Source organism: Sinocyclocheilus grahami, unplaced genomic scaffold, assembly GCF_001515645.1.
Source record: "Sinocyclocheilus grahami isolate Dianchi unplaced genomic scaffold, SAMN03320097.WGS_v1.1 scaffold220.1, whole genome shotgun sequence".
Lineage (NCBI taxonomy): Eukaryota > Metazoa > Chordata > Actinopteri > Cypriniformes > Cyprinidae > Sinocyclocheilus > Sinocyclocheilus grahami.
This window is the reverse complement of record NW_015505399.1, coordinates 261,508-279,104: the sequence shown is the minus strand read 5'-3', so window position 1 is coordinate 279,104 and position 17,597 is coordinate 261,508. Positions and strand designations below refer to the sequence as shown.

Genomic DNA, 17,597 nt, shown 5'->3' with positions numbered 1-17,597 from the left:
ATATTATTCCAGATATTTTACATCATGACTGTCCCCCTCAAAAACGTTGAATATGGAGTTATGACACTGAGATTTAAATCATCTTCTTTTAAAGCAGATAAACTTTAATGCACATCAAGGTCTTGACTTCTTAGATTTGTCAGAGTACGAAAATTAACCTCAGCACCTTGGTGTGGAAAAACTTTAGCATTTTTACCATTTCTAAAGCAATAAACTGACCAGTAAATTGGGCAAATGTGGCAAAAATTACAGTGTTATGCATTATAATGGCTGTATTTCTGTTATACTTGATAGATTTGAGCAGAGATGATGGAGCTATACTGAAACTGGTTATCACTGTTAGAGTATATGATCATGTCTTCTGTCCAGTGTTGTTCAGCTGAGGCCGGTCCATAAACAGGATTCTTCTGTGTGAAGGAGCTCTTTCCAGCTCCAGCACTGTGATGTTGTTTGGTTGAGTGGCACTAAGAAAAGGTCCAGGAACATAGAGCGTCTGTTGGGGGCCCCTCTGGGGCCAATACCTTCCCAGGTTCACCTCATTTACCCACACCTGACCCTAAAAGAGAAAAACTGAATTACACAACACTGCCATGTAGTTACTCAAGATAACAAATACTAGATATTCTTCATAATACAAAAAATACGCCTTACCTTAGTCCATCCATTAAGTTTTACAAAAGTGTCCCATGCGAGGCCTGTAGACTTCAAGGTTCCTGAGTAGATCATTGGTCCGTCTCCTGCTTCCATCGCTGACCCTGAGTGAGCCGCCTGCAGCCAGCCATTGGCTACGGCAGTGTCAATGTCCAGTGGATAGATTGACCAATCAGTGAGAACATCATTGCCCAAAATGAGGTTACCCAAGAGACCCTGAAAAGGGGGTTTTATATACTTCGTTAATTGAATTTTCTCAGTTGGTTTAGGGAATATTAGCTAATCTTGCCATATTTCGTTAACTTGCCTTTTTATCATTGATATAACTGCCAAAATTGATCCTGCCCATGTTCTCCACGAGTATGTCCAACTGATCCCCTTGTTGTCCTGTAACGTTCATGACCAGTGCAGTGTCCCTCTCCATAAGCCCCTGGTACACCTGCTCACAGACAAGTTTCAATCTAAACCATCTTTTCTGCCAAACATCTGCCTTTCAAACAAAACCATGGTTAAGATGAGTTTTAAGTGTAGGCCCTAAATAAACAGTTAAACATGAATATATACAAGTCGGCATATTGGTTAATCTTTCTCCATTTGATTATGTAAACTGAAGTGATCAGCAGTTTGGTTTTGTGAAGATAATTTTTTATTTTGTCTTGACGGTGCACTCAGTAGCTGTGTTCTAAATTGGCAGGGTCCCAATGCAGTGTTCACTGCTTCCTGAGCACAGGATATCAGTAGAAGTGCACTTGACAGTGCGCTCAATCAGAACATCAACAATCATAAAATGTGAGTTGCGCACATTATAAGAGTATGAGGTATGAAGGCATGATATACTTTTATTTAATATTCTGTACCTATGTATAAAAAAGGGTTTTTATATTTAACTACAACTAAACTCATGAAAACGTACTTAAACGTTAACTGAAATAAAATAAAATATTAAAAAACTTTCACCTAGTTGCCAAAACAGTTTCTATTTTTTTGTTTAACTTAATGTACTAAAATAAATACAACTGAAATCAAATTAATACAAATTATATAGACTGTTAAAAACAATAAAAAGTTTAAAACCAACACAATTAAAATTACAATGAAAACCAAAATAAATAATTAAAAACTCATTAAGAAATTAACATGATAGATTTATTTAATTCGATTCAATACATAAAATACATTAACACTTTTTTTTTTTAAATGTTAAATATAACTCATATTTGAAAGTGTTAAACTGAGTAATGTCGGGTTGTCATGTTTAATAGCAAAATAAACATAATTTGGTTATATTACGTGTGTGTGTATTTTATCCTATTTAGCCATAATCATGATAATTATAGTCAATAAAAATGCTACAACCTCAACTCATTTTCACAGAGTTTTTTTTATTTAAACTTGCACTAGTGACTGAAGGGTAAATTTCCTCCATATCCTGTGAAGATGTATTGGTGTTCTGTTATTCCCTATGCTGTCTGCAGTGCCCTTTGAACTGAACATACATTTCCTTCAGACTGGAATGGCACTTAATATGGCAGAATTCCCTGTGAAGTCCACTTTGCACGGCACTTTTGGTCAACTGGAAAGCACCTAGTAATTTTTTTTGTTTGTTTTACTGCCTCATCTTCATCACAATGTGTTTATGTACTTTATACTCTACAATTCCTATTCCTGATAAGTCTTCATCACATGTGAGTGTACCTCATTTTAAACCTATATTTTCAAAATGATGAGCAGTGGGAAATAGTGGTTTTACACACAGTTATAGTGTCTGTCTAACCATGGTGAGAACAAAACATGGTGTTAGCGTGACCCAAACAAGTGGTCTGCTCACCCCATTCACAGAGACGTATGCACGATCATGGATGCCATTGAGGGGCGAGATGAGAGGCGTCGGCTCGGGAACATTCCGTGGCAGTGTCGTTCGGTAAAGCATGAAGCCATAGTACTGCACACAGTTGACATAACACAAGCTCAGACCAGCTTTTACACTTAACCAAGACCAAGCTCCAAAACCCAAACCATATATCCACATCTACAGCCCTTTATGAGGAAATACAACATTGGCCTTTATTGGCTGGCTAAACACAACAGAAAACATGAATTGGCTATAATCACATTCATAACGTTTATGGACCGTATTAAGTTATTTTAAATATACCTGTTTAATCTCCTCAAACGTCAAAGGATATTGAGATCGTACTGGACCTTGGGGTGACAGCGTATCCAACAAGCTGCTGATGTTGCCAACCTATGAAAGAAAATAGGAACAGAGTAAGAAGGGTTGTATGGCCAAGAAATCTTGCAAATGAATAAGGTTTTGCACACCTTCTGAAGTGTAACAAAGCCATAAGCGAACTTTGGGGTGGCTGGTGGCATGGGACCAACTGGAATGTCTCGAAACTGAAAACAAACACATATTATTAATACAATAGTATGGATGTCTGTTTTGTTATTCAGTAGATGCTGGTTACAGATACTAGCTGGTCACCTAGCGGTTGAGCATTATGAACAAAACTGTCTATAAAAAAACCAAAGAAAATTCTAAGTTTCTTTTGAGTCCACTAACTATAAGCAACTTTGCAGTTACATGTCAACTACCTGGCTTTAGAGTAATAGTAGACAGTCTGCTTAATATCTGCTAACACTTCATTTTGATGGTCCCTTTTTGATACTACTCACTATAAGTATCTTTGCAAGGATGTCAACTAACCCTAACCTGACTAATACTCTAATAAGAGTTGACATTTACTGTCGTTGCCAATTCAAGTTAGCTGACATGTAGTTACATAGTTATTTATAGTTAGTAGAATGTCTAAAGTGGACTATCGAAATCAAGAGTAAATAGTAATGTTATTTTTAATGTCCAGCAAAAACTGCTTCATCATTTTTTCCTGCATCTGAATAACATACAAGAGTCCTTTCTACTGTCACAAAGTAATACACCACCATTCAGAGATTTAAATAAGACTTGTTTCAGAAGAAATTAATACTTTTATTCAGAAAGGATGCATTAAATTGATCAAAAGAAAAATTAATGACATTTGTAATGTTATAAAATATTTATATTTAAAAAAGGCTGTTCTTTGAACTCTCTATTCATCATGTTTCCACAACATTATGAAGCAGCACAACTGTTTTCAACATCGATAATAATAAATGTTTCTTGAGCACCAAATCAGCATATTAGTATAATTTCTGAAGGATCATGTGACACTGAAGACTGGAGCAAGGATGCTGAAAATTCAGCTTTGCATAACAGGAAAATAAAACTACATTTTAAAATATATTTAAATAGAAAACAGATATTTTAAATGATAATATTTCACAAAATTACTGTTTTTACTGATTTTTTTGATCAAAATCTTAGTCAGTATAAGAGACTTCTTTCAAAAACAAAACAAAACAAAAAAAAACTTACTGACCTGGAACTTCTGAACAGTAATACAGTCATAAGTCCAGCAATACCAACTGTAAATTGGATATTGCCATACATGTGCATTCAGAGTTAATGTATGCATGTTCTTACATTCTTAATGACATCTCTGATGGCAAGCAGTTTGTCAGTGGGGTCTCCTGCCTCTGATAAAGGTGCATTGTAATCATAACTGGTCACCACAGACCGAAACCTGCTATCATGATCCGCTCCTATGAATGATAACATTCACACATTAAGATGTCAAGGATATGGGAACAAGTATACTGAGATAGCAGATTTACCATTCCAGTAACCAAAGTTTGTTCCTCCCTCAAACATGTACCTGTGATTAGAAGAAAACTCTTTATCTAAGTTGGATTATCAGAGGTACAGCCATTTTTAATATAAAAAACTAGTTATTTTTAATTGATAACATCTAATGAATCAAATGGCTTTGCACTCATTATTGGATAGAAAACATTACTTACATGTTCACACTGGCACCCATGGACAACATCTCTCCCAGCATTTTGCTTACTTTGACAGTGTCCACAGAAGCATGTTTTTCACCCCAGTGATCCAACCAGCCTGTATAGAACTCAGAATTCACCTGAAATCATGACACATCAATTACTGCCAAATCCTACAGCTTGATAAATAGAGAGACAAACAATCACACAACATGAATGCTCTATCAAACATCTTACTTACCAGTGGGCCTTTAGGCTCAAACCTTCTTTGTCGAATGAAGGCAGCAGTAATGTTGGTATCTAAACGGGGGAAAAAATAAAATTTTGAACACTGGATATGCATACATGGATTAAAAATCTAGTTAAAATTTCTTAAAAACACTGCACAGGTCAGACACAAGAGACCTCAGTTGACTTTACCTGTGCCAAAGTCTATAGTGGCGTACAAGCCCTCAAGTGTGCCACAGATCATCTCTTTATCCGTATTCCCATCCGTAGTAAAGAGAATGACGTCCTCCCCCAGGAACAAACGGAACAGAGTGTGAAGATGCCGCATGTAGTTGTAATCACAGGCGAAGTAGCTGCCATATTCATTCTCCACCTGATAAGGGGAAAAAAGCACAAAATATTCACACCTGAAAAGCCATAGACATACTTGTCTATACATTGTAAAGCACTGTTTACACATCAACACCAAACATAATTACTATGTATGGGCTCTCAGTCCTACAAAACTGTAATAAGTTCTTTGTTATTATTGCATACTCAGTAAATATTATTTTACATTTTTTTCTGGGTGGAGCAGCATAGTGGTTAAATATCTCAGCTGGTAACAAACCAATTGTAGGTTCTAACCCAGCTGTCAACAATGTGTCCTTGAGAACGTCTTATCGGGTTCAACTAGGGGGACTGACCCACTCATCTGAGGACACTGCATTGGACAGATGTGTCTGGTAATGCTTGTATACTTACTAAATGTTAGCACTATATTGTACCTGCACACTGATAATATTTCCTCCATTCTGATAAAGCCACGGCCTCATCTTAGTGAGCAGCTCAGCCAACCACTCACTTGCTGGCTTCAAATACTCTGAAACAGACAAACACTACCATTAAAGACCGATCTGGCCTATGTGAAGTCATGCCTCATGCAGACGTAACATTTACCTGTGTCAGCTGAACGAAGGATAATGTTTGGCTTTTGTAGCAACCAGGCAGGCAAACCACCCTATCGGACAGATAAGAACCCACAATTTATTCACAAAATAACAATCACAAGGCTGTCTTTTGTGTTGTAACCAGAACTAATTCTTAATAGAATCATGAATCAAATTCTCATTCAAAATTATAAAAAAAAATAAAAATAAAAATCTATCATTATTTACTCATGTATATGTTTAATCAAATGTATTAATTCGATTAGAATATAATCATTGAATAGAATGTACATGCTGCTCTTTTCCATATAATAAAAAGTGAATGGTGACCAGGGTCTGTCAAAGTCCAAAAATGACCAAAAACCATATGATTTATGCACTATTGTCAAAGTTTTCTTAAGGCTAGAATACACTACACAACTTTTGCACCGATCTTTGCCCCAATTTACAGTCTGGAGGAACTGAGACTAGTAGCCAAAAGTTACACACAGTCTAGATTTTTGGCAGTCAGAGTTGACATATTTCACATAAAACTGTGGGACACAGACTTAAAGACTGGATGATTATGAATTCATCCAGTCAGAGGACATTAAAACATTGGACATTTTGATGATTTTCAGAACACATATTTGGTTTCATTTTTCATGTTTCGGCATGAGTGTGTGTGTTCGGAACGATATGAAAGTCTACGAGTGAGTGATCCTCAGTCATTAAGTGTATGATGCACAGTTTTTCCCTGTGTAACCAAAGTCAACAAGTATATGATGTCTATAGTGTTTTGAAATCTGTTCAGATTTTAAAACTTGTATAAGTGTATATATTACAGCCTTTAAGCAATAAGATATTTTAATCAAAATGATTTTCTAATCACACTTTTTCCTGATTTATTCACTTAATTTGAAGTATTTCCTAACACAACCCTATTGTATGACTTAAGGAGACAAGTCATATAAACTATGCTTCTTTTGGAGTCGCCACTGATTTTGATTTAATGGGAAAAAAGCAGCATGAACATTCTACTAAAGAGCTTATATTGTGTTCTATGGAAGAAAGAAAGACATAGGTTTGGAATGCTATAAGGGTGATCACAAGATAACGTATAATCTTGGGTGAACTATTCCTTTAAAAACACACTCCCTGAAAAGTCAAATTCTCATAATCACATGCAGCGATACACAACACCCACTGGCCTATTTTAAAATATCACATTTCAAAAATATTCAAATTTAGCAACATGAGGAAGTAACAGTCACCATTTCCCATTCTGCACAGATGTACGGCCCTGGTCGCAGGATGACTAACAGCCCTGTCTGATTGGCCAGGTTCAAGAAGTACTCAAGATCTCTGTCTCCTGCAAAGTTGAACACCCCCTGCACAGTCTCGTGGAAGTTCCATGGCACATACCTGCATGAAAGCAAGCAAAATATTTTTGGCAAGATGTGTAACATAAGTGTGTACACAGGGTTTGCACTGTTTCTCTGTTCCACGTACACCTGAATCGCATTGAGTCCAGTCATGTACATCTTGAGCAGCCTGTCCTTCCAATATTCCCGAGGAATGCGGGAGTAGTGGATGCTTCCTGAGATGTACTGAAATGGTTTTCCATCCTTTTGGAAGCAGTTGTTCTTGTAGTCGATGGAAAATGAGCGTGAATCTGCCTTAAAACAGAAATGTCATCTAGTTAAAAATGTGCAGGGTGTTGTGGGTGCATAAGTATCCACAAACTATTCTATTTAACTATTCTCATTTTGATAGAGATTGCATTTACAATGAGCATAATTACAAAATAACAATAATAATACAAATCCAAATTCACTATATACTTCTTAATGACTTTACATTGGCTTAAAATCACAATTTGATATTGAATTGAAGTTTCTATGACCATGGGAACCCGAATACAATGTCGGGTTAGTAAAAACGAATTAATAACATTGTGTAGAGGTGAAAGTCGTGTACTTTGAATCAGGTACTTACCAACACAAAAATGACTGGCAACAAGCACAGACTTAATAAAACGAAAGTCATTTGTGACTTCATCTCTAAATCAAACGGATAAGACGCAGTAACACTCTTCCGTTTGACATTATGATAGCAGCGCGTGACTGTAACGTGTCAGGAAATAATATTACAACTGCACAAACTTTTCTGTTATGTCATTTTGCATAAAGCGGTCCACTTTCTCTGTTCAATAGCTTTGCAGCGTTTCTTCTCTTTGAACATGACGGTCATGTGATTGTATTCTGTTTAGCCATGGGTCCTAAAGTCCACGATTCAGTGACTCCTTTTCATCAGTAATAAACCAGATTGTTAACTTGTTTTACTGTTTTGCGCTGCTAGTGAAGTGCATTAAAAATAAATAAATAAATGATATGGCTAAACAGATGGTCGAACCTATGCAATATAGCCACAAATGCACACCTGTAAAAAAACAGTAGCTCAGTGAACAAAACTTGGTGGAAGAGTTGTTTATTATAATTAATATTTTAAATAAATGTAATATCATATTGCTGTTGCTGCCCTTTCCTAAAAGCTATACAGTTTTTCTGTTGTGCCAAAAACAGACCAGCCTGACCACCCTTACCAAAAAGTAGTATACTTCAAGTTTATTTTAGTAAGTATACTTAAGTAAAGTTCAAGTATATTTTTTAAGTATACTTAATGTAGTAAGTATACAAATATCAGTATACTAGTAGTATAATTGTAAGTGTACTATTTCAATATTCCTTGGGACTAAATTGGCCCACTTTCTAGTATACAAAAGTATACTTTTAAGTATACTTTAAGTGTAACAGTAGTAAACTTACAACAATATTTTTTAGCTTGTACTGCAACTATACTAAAAGTGAACTTATATGAATACTGATAGTTTTCTAATTAAATACTTGTAGTAGCATTTTTAGTACACTTTGAAGTATGGTCTTAGTAAACTACTAGTTTAGTAATTTTATACTGCAAGTATACTCGTAAGTTTTCTTTAAGTGAACTTTACATCATACTTTAAGTATACTACTATATCCTCATATCAAAAACCAGTGTTTTAATTACCATGTTGTGTTTTAAAAATATATATTTTTTTACAAACAATAAAAGCATCTCAGGACTGAGTTTCTTAGATAATGAATTACCTTGGATGTGCACTTTTGATTGTACATAGTTAAATGTCTTATTAACAGAGCTTCAATGGTTCGCCTCAGACACTCAGAGGCGCTACAGGATAGAAGACTGATGTTGTATTCGTTCATGTGCTCTTTAGCGCCCTCTAATGAGAGCCTGCTGACTCTAAACTTCCTATAGTCAGCAATCCCACATTTATGTTCTGTGAAATCTATCTCAAATGTAATACTAATGCTAATTTATGTTATATATGTGGTATTAGCACGTTATCAATGTAACTGTCACTAGAGTGACTTCTCCAGTGAATGGAAAAAAGGTTTCCATAGATTATACAAATGCAAATTTTTTTTTACAAACAATAAAAGCATCTCAGGACTGAGTTTCTTAGATAATGAATTACCTTGGATGTGCACTTTTGATTGTACATAGTTAAATGTCTTATAAACAGAGCTTCAATGGTTCGCCTCAGACACTCAGAGGCGCTACAGGATAGAAGACTGATGTTGCATTCGTTCATGTGCTCTTTAGCGCCCTCTAATGAGAGCCTGCTGACTCTAAACTTCCTATAGTCAGCAAAATATTCCAGATTCTAGAACTCTGAAGACAGCTGTCAAATGTGACTCTGGACCACAAAACAAGTCATAAGGGTACATTTTTTTGAAACAGAGATTTATACAGCTGAATAAATTAGCTTTCCATTGATGTATGATTTGTTAGGATAGGACAATATTTGGCCGAGATACAACTATTTGAAAATCTGGAATCTGAGGGTGCAAAATAATCAAAATATTGAGAAAATCACCTTTAAAGTTGTCCAAATGAAGTTCTTAGCCATGTGTATTACTATTCAAAATTAAGTTTTGATATATTCACGGTAGGAAATGTACAAAATATCTTAATGGAACATGATCTTTACTTAATATCCTAATGATTTTTGGCATTAAAAAAAAATCGATAATTTTGACCCATACAATGTATTGTTGGCTATTGCTACAAATATACCCATGCTACTTATGACAGATGTTGTGGTCCAGGGTCACATATGCCTGTATTAATCAGAATTTGGGTTTGTGTAAGACCTTATTCTGGATATCTACTTTAGTCGAACATGTATTTATATCTGCAAATGAAGGTTATTCTGTGTGACATAAAATAATTGGCATGTGTTTGTTTATTTGGATTATGCTGCCTTGTGAAAAAGAAGTACACTTTAGCACACTTTTAGTACTTATTACAGAAAACTTACAATTTTCTCAAGTGTGAACTGAATGCATTGTTTTCATTCACTTATTTGCATGTTATTTGTAATTAAATGAACATTTATTGTTGTTGAAATTTATATTAAAAGATATGAGATGATGTTTGGAGTGCATTTTGACCCACTAAAGTTTCATAATTCTATTGTTTTTGAAATATGGTTAAAGTGCAGAATGTACTGACAAGCAATTATGGTGAACTAAAATATACTTTAATGTAATTTTTATTGAAACTTGTATGTAACGTATTTAAATATGTGTAGTTACACTTTTGTAATGATGAGGTTGCATTAATGTAATATCAAATAACAAACAGTGATTGAATTTGCAGCATAATGATGACACTTATCACACATCTTCTAAATTAACAATAATCTATATCTTAACTTTGTTGGGTGTTAAGGCTGCCACATTTGCAGCATTTCGTTTGGTAAGATGATACTCAGTTTTGACAGTTTTATCTTCAGCAGGGGACTATTAGCTCTCTGTAGGGAAAGCATCCCTCAGGCACTAATTAAACCAACCATTACTCACCTCCCTTCACTTGCATCTAAATAAACGTATTATTTATTAATACTTTTAGTGCATATGACAGACTGGGAGAGGCTGAGATCACATTCTCTGTGTGTCATTATGGCTCTGTTTGTCTAAGCAGTGTTGATTAATGTGTAGAGCATAAATGAGTCAGTCTCTGAGGTCTTGTGAGATGATTTGGCCGTGAGTCAGGTCCTCTCGCTGTCAGGATACAGAAATACATATCCTGTAAAGGGGTGCATGGTAATCCTAGTAATTAGGATGGCTTTGGATTAATACAATTAATGCTGGGTTTGTAACTTTATTATTGTGGCCTAAATAACGGAATGGTGTTTTGTACTTTTTAAACCTGGGTCAAAATGTGAGCTTTTGCTTCCAATTTCAGAATCTTTTCAGAATCCACTTATGCTTTGGGAATAAACCAAAATGCTCTCTCGCATGGGGAGGTCAGTTTTTCAAATATTGAAAAAGATTTGCCTTGAAGATTACAGGAAGTGTTTCAATGAATATCTGTACACTTTGAACATTGATGACAAGTCATTTTTGCCTATTTTTGAGACATATCAACACGCTGCGCAAACATGTCACTAAAGGGCCATAGTATTTTGATTCATGTTCTTTTCTTTGTTGATCCTTGTTTCTTTTGCTCAGTTTGTGTCCATACATGCACACAAAGCACTCCTTTAATTACTCGCTAAACACAGCTGTATTTCCAGGGCTTTTCCGGAAAAGGCCTCTCTTTATTTGAGGATTTGCTTGAGTCAGAGCTCTCCTGAATGTTCAGACAGGCCGTCTATGGTGATATGCTTCAGAAGGGACTCCACCTGTTTTGTTTGTGAAAACAGTAAACTCATCTTATGTAATAGTTTATCTTATTCTTTGGAAAAGATATATTCATGGCTATTTTATTTGTCTTGAGAATACACAATTACTATTTTTGTAATAAACTGTTCGTTAAAAATGTAGATGTTATACATCTTGTTTAACATTTCTAAAATGTAATAATGAATTATAGTTTTGTTGTTTACAGATTAACACAACTATTTCCTTTTTGAGGAAAAAAAGCCATTTTAAAACGTCAAATTGTGAAATGTCAGCTCTGATTAATTAGTCTATTCTGACTGTGTTCTTTACAACATAAACCAAATATTTCCATGCTGACTCCCTGAGAGAATCATGTCAGCGACCCCCAGCAGTCTTGGGAATCGTAAAATCAGACAAACTCCTCCAGATTTCTCAACAGTAAACATTTTTGCCATTTTAGTGACCAAAGTTAATAGGACCTGATGAATCACATATATCTTCACCATGTGGCATCAGTTTTACACACGGCATGTGCCATGGATCATGTTACACTGCATTAACACATCGATAAATGTCTCTAAATTCTTCCCATTGACTATTTAAGGTTATCTTTCCTGTGACTACTCATAAACACAACATTGATGTTACGTATCCGGTCCATGAACTTCCATCTGCTAGCCATCAGAGGTCACCCTTTCCATTTTCATTGACTCTCGCACTACACCCTGTTGCATATCACCCCGGACTACATATCCCATCATTCATTGCACTGATTGCACACAGCACTGATTGCACACAGCTGTTTCACTGATTGCACACAGCACTGATTGCACACAGTTGTTTCATATCACTCACTCCCTATTTAACACTCACTCTTATCCCTTCCCTCTGCCGAGTATTGTTTAGCATTTATCGCTCACCTAGGGATAGCTACATTACGGAGCCTGCGCTATCTTTTCCCAGTATTTCTTAGTCTTGCCTGTTTTTCCCGTGTTTTGATTCTCGCTTGTGTATTTCGGATTACCCCCTGTCGTCTTGCCATTTGGACTCTGTTTCCCCTGACTGGATTATTGCTGTGTACCGGAATTATCTCTCTTTGCCTTGCCCTGTTGGATATTGTTCACCGTCGATCGACCCACGCCCGTTTACTGGACTGCTCTTACGTTTTGCCCGTACTATATCTGTTCGCTGGTGTTTCGACCCTGCCTGTGTTTGTTTCCACGTCTTTTAAATAAAAGCTTGCACATGGATCCGCATGTCTCACGTCTTGTCAGCCCCGTAACAATTGAAGGGTTTTGAACACAAATCATTTTTTAACCCTGATATCTGGGTGCTCAGTAGATTGCCATAATGAGTCATAAGTTTTGCATGTTGAAAATTGTGTCTAACTGTCTGCTTGTTTTGAAGAATGAGGAATGGTATGTTACTATATTCCACAATATAGTCCCTCCAGTGGCTTCTGGAGAGTGGAGAAGAGTTTTTTTTCTTCTTCGATCATTCTGTAACTGTAGAAACCGACTGTTATACTGCTAAACAAAACTTTATCCCAACTAACAGGAAAATCTGGCAAGGTTCTCTCAAAATTATGAACAAATGTTCTTCGTCTTCAATAATATTCTCAAAACAATAGCGCAAAAACTTTAATACATTTTTCATGTTTTTTTTTCTGAAATGTTTTGGTTCGAAACTCATTTAATGTTTTTTTTTATGTTACTACTTGTTTCAGAATGTTCAGAGAACATTCAAAAGTAATGATCCCATAATGTTTGTAAAATAATGAAGTGGAAATTTCCCTTAATGTTAGAATAACCAAGAAGAAATATTTTTAGAACATTCTTAAAGCTGTAATTTTTTAATGTTCAGAGAACATCCAGAAATAATGTTTTTATAACATAATGGGAACATTAGCAAAACGTTCTTAGAACATATTTCTGTTAGGTGCTATCTTGAGCGAACGGTAACAGTATACTCTTCCAAACTGTCAAAAGGTCGATAACTTTTAGATTTAGAATATAGAAAATAGGAGATCAACTTGCTTTGTAATACTATTGTGATGGGCTTTAAAATGAAAATAAATGAGATTTGTGTCTGTGTACATTTATGGAACATTGAAGTGCTTTGTGTGGTCGATGTGCCTCTTTTTATAGTGTATGTTGATAGGGCTGCCGTGAGCATCATGTTACAACAAACATTAGTGATGGCCTCGCAAGACTATTGAACCCAAGTTCCCTGACATTCATAAATGAACAGAACTCAAAATATGTTGACCTTTTCAAGCCTGTTCTGGAACTGCTTGGTCCACAGCAGGATTTCTCCTTATCTTCCAACACAGTTAACTGTGAGGTCATTTAAAGCCCCACTCTGTTGCCCCCCACGATCTCCTGCATTCCACACCTTTGTATGTTTCTCATGCACTGCAGGATGATTGTTCCACAAACAAACCTGCCCCCTTCTAAACTCCTCTTTGGCCTTCCACCCTGATTACATTATTAAGTATATAGCACAGCAGCTCTGCTCCAAAACCTACATACAGTACAGTAGGCCAACTGTCTTCTAAGGCAGCACCCTAACCATCAGGGAACCTCGCAAGTGACTGATTTGGACATTGAACATTGAGTTCAACAAATCACAAAATAGCACATTGTGCATGAGACCACACTGATTTCAGTAGAGTTTGACATTGCAATGTTTTTGAACAACTTTTCAAATTTTGATTTCATTTCCAGCAAAACTTTAGTACTGTAATTAAATTAAAACTTATAACTGACATTTCTAACAATTCACCCACCATCTTGAAGTTTGTTGCTATGCATTCTGGGTTGCCTACTACACCATGAATGAATGCAGTTCTGTATTATAATTAGTCTAAAATTAGGTAAGTAAAGCTTACTTAGCTCACTATGTTTTTAATCAGCACAAATATTAACTGAAAGTCGTAGTGTTTTATGTCACCTATTAGGTGTATGCAAAATGAAATGTTCTTCTAACATGTTGTGACGTTGAAGATCTGCACTCTGTCACTCTGTGAAAATCCATCAATTTAGAGGTCTCAATTAAATTAGTTCATTCACTCAGCATTAGTGTCCTCTAAGTGTCTTGCCCAGTAAATAGATGATGACTTAGAGCAGAAAATATGAGTGAGATCATCTAGTTTACTGTTCTTGCATTCTGATGTCTAGTGCATTGTGAACATCTGCCATTCAGACTTTCTTCTTTTGTGGTGAAATATGGCGTTTTAATGAATATGTGGTTGAGGGTAGGTGGCTAAAATGTGCATTCATAGGATGGAGGTAAGGGCATAACATTTGAAGTAGAAAGTTCTTACATTGGTTTGTGAAATGCCACTAAAATACCAGAATAAGAATAGCACATTTCCGCCACCTACTGGACTGGAGTGTGAGGCGCTGCAGGGCACGCAGGAGAACTATAACTGCCATAACTATAAGTTGTATTGTTAAAATTGCTTAAATATCAGGTTGTTTTTCTACCAAAACTGATGGGAGAACTTGTAAAATGATTTTTAAGGATCAAGTGTGTCATTTATGTCGGTAGTAAAGACAATAGTCAAAATAATACAATAGTACACAAGCATGGTGTTGAGAAAAAATCACCCCAAGACAGTCACAATAGTACTGTTGATCGAGAGAGGGGTTGTGTGTCCTCTCTAATATGATTTTATGTTTGAGGTGACAGTGCATGCACTTATCTGATGTTTCATTGGTTGTGACATTAGCTCAATACATGTGCTGTTGATCAGCTGCTGCATCAAGGCATTAGTGCCATTCTGTTTTTACATAATCACCACAAGCCTGATCATGTGATAATGCAGTGATTGCTACAACTGAGAGTCATTAGAAAGACTCTTTATCTAAAATGCTCTCCATCAAATACCCCTTTCCCCCCCATTAACTGAGATCTGATGCTTTCAGCCAAGGGTTAATTGACCTTGCCTCGGGCCTGATTGAGTGTTAGACTGTTACAAAGACTGCCATTAATCCACAAGAAATCACTGTCAAAATACAGAGCATAATACATTTCTGTGTTTGCAGATGCTATGTCTACAATTTTGGCAGCAAGTAAACTGACTCAGGGTCAGGGGACTGAAACAAACTCTCAGACAGACAGACTGTGTGCCAAACAAGCTCTCAGACAGACAGAATTGACTTCAGAACTGGTAGATGTATGGTATGCCAGAGCAGAACAGCTGATGTAAAATCAGAGCGCAAACTGTGAATGTGGCAAAAGCCCAACTAGAGAACGAGAGCTGCAAACTATGAGCAGTTTTTGTCTTTTAATGTCTGCCGTATACTCTGCACTAATTATGTTGACTTTGAATACGGTGTGTGTGTATGTGTGTGTGTTAGAGAGAAGACACGCTGTTGTCTACTGACACACAGAAGGGCTATTCAGGCCCTGTAGTGGATCTTCTGACAGCTCAACTGGTAGTGGCTTTGTTCTGTTTTTCTCACAGAGATGGTATCTTAGATCAGGAGCATCATGCACCTACTCTTTTCTTTCCTTTTTGAGGGCATCTCAGTTGCAATCCTTGCTTATTTTGAGCCCTAGGCCAGGGGTTTTCAAATGTTTTCATGCCCAGAACCCTAAATATGATGACCTTACTAAAATATATACATTTTAATGTATAAAGCGTCAAGACCAACTGACCAACCATGTGAGAAAAATATAAAGCATGATATTATTAAGGCAACATTTAAAAATAAATAAATAAATAACAGATTTTTTTTTATATTGTCATTGTGCTAAAGAAAATTATTAAAATATTATCTGGAAAATATTTCTCAAAAGTTAATATTTTCTACTGATTATTAGAATAAAGCTAGATGCATGAACCTAATAAAAACAGATTTTGTGTGACTACTGTAATGTGCTGAATCTGAAACCTGACAATCATAATAATGCTGAATGACACAGTAAAAATATCAAATATGTATTAAAAATGGTTGGTTTCTATTGATTTATTCCACAGGATGACAATATAATGAGTTTGGAGTAATGTTTTAGACAAAACATTTTTATTAATATGCAATTATTACATCATCGAATAATTATAAAATATATACATATATATGATAATTAAATAATTACGTATTGATAAAAATGTTGTTTGTATAAAACACTTTGGCTAATTTTCCAAAAGTGTGTCATTTTCCTCAGATCATTTGTTTTAAACAGAAAATTGTCATCAACTGTCACTCCAAACTCATTCAATTAGATTGAAAGAAAAAAATTCAAACAACAATTTTTTAACACATTTTTGATATCATTACTGTTTCATCCAGCATTTTTATTGTTTTCATTTCAAATACAAAAATCAGAGGGGGTAAGTCGAGGGCTGTTTATAGCAGTGTTTGCATTGATGCTAGAGAGATCTGAAATCTGCATAGAATAAAGTCCGATTGTCTGAACAGAGCTAGATATAAATCTAGGTAATGAGCTTCATTGCATTCTCAAGTAATCAGTTTGACTGGGATTAAAGCATAAGAACCTGTTAGGTTAAACCTGGCTCAGAAATACAAGAGAATGAAGTGAAAAACAGTTCAAGACTGGAAACAGATCATGTTCTCTGTAGTTTACACATGCCAGTGGCTGAGCTCTTCTTAAAGGAGTAATTCACCCAACATTTTATTCACTCTTAGGGCATCCAAGATATAAATGAGTTTATTTCTTCACCAGATTTGGAGAAATTTAGCATTACATCACTTGCTCGCCAATGGATCCTCTGCAGTGAATGGGTGCCGCCAGAATGAGAGTCCAAACAGCTGATAAAAACATAACAATAATCCACAACAAGGCTCCAGTCCATCGGTTAACATCTTGGGAAGTAAAAAGCTGCATGTTTGTAATAAACAAATCCATCATTAAAGCATTTTAACTTTAAACCGGACAAAATACAAGGCCATGGTCTATCGTTTGCATTGATGCTAGAGAGATCTGAAATCTGCATAGAATAAAGTCTGATTGTCTGAACAGAGCTAGATATAAATCTAGGTAATGAGCTTCATTGCATTCTCAAGTAATCAGTTTGACTGGGATTAAAGCATAAGAACCTGTTAGGTTAAACCTGGCTCAGAAATACAAGAGAATGAAGTGAAAAACAGTTCAAGACTGGAAACAGATCATGTTCTCTGTAGTTTACACATGCCAGTGGCTGAGCTCTTCTTAAAGGAGTAATTCA

General features: G+C 35.8%; 1 protein-coding gene across 1 annotated transcript; it reads right to left on the bottom strand.

The window, feature by feature from the left end:
* Window positions 1-7: 7 nt before the first annotated feature.
* Window positions 8-7,938, bottom strand: glb1l (galactosidase, beta 1-like). Its single transcript, XM_016287263.1, has 16 exons — window positions 7,668-7,938; window positions 7,182-7,348; window positions 6,944-7,094; window positions 5,701-5,761; window positions 5,529-5,623; window positions 4,954-5,134; window positions 4,775-4,833; window positions 4,552-4,673; window positions 4,366-4,406; window positions 4,175-4,293; window positions 2,974-3,048; window positions 2,807-2,896; window positions 2,480-2,593; window positions 959-1,090; window positions 652-867; window positions 8-556 (listed from the first exon to the last, which is right to left on the bottom strand). Exons 1-16 carry the CDS (start codon window positions 7,728-7,730, stop codon window positions 353-355), a joined length of 1,890 nt encoding a protein of 629 aa, XP_016142749.1. The 5' UTR covers window positions 7,731-7,938; the 3' UTR covers window positions 8-352.
* Window positions 7,939-17,597: the final 9,659 nt, after the last annotated feature.

What these genes read in the sequence shown, in the direction of transcription:
- glb1l (XM_016287263.1), bottom strand. Translation starts at nt 7,730, where the DNA reads ATGAAGTCACAAATGACTTTCGTTTTATTAAGTCTGTGCTTGTTGCCA. An exon ending in GGACTCAATGCGATTCAGGT is followed by an intron (nt 7,095 to 7,181) that starts GTACGTGGAACA and finishes GCTTTCATGCAG; the next exon opens with GTATGTGCCATGGAACTTCC. An exon ending in TCAGAGATGTCATTAAGAAT is followed by an intron (nt 3,049 to 4,174) that starts GTAAGAACATGC and finishes GTTTGTTTTCAG; the next exon opens with TTTCGAGACATTCCAGTTGG.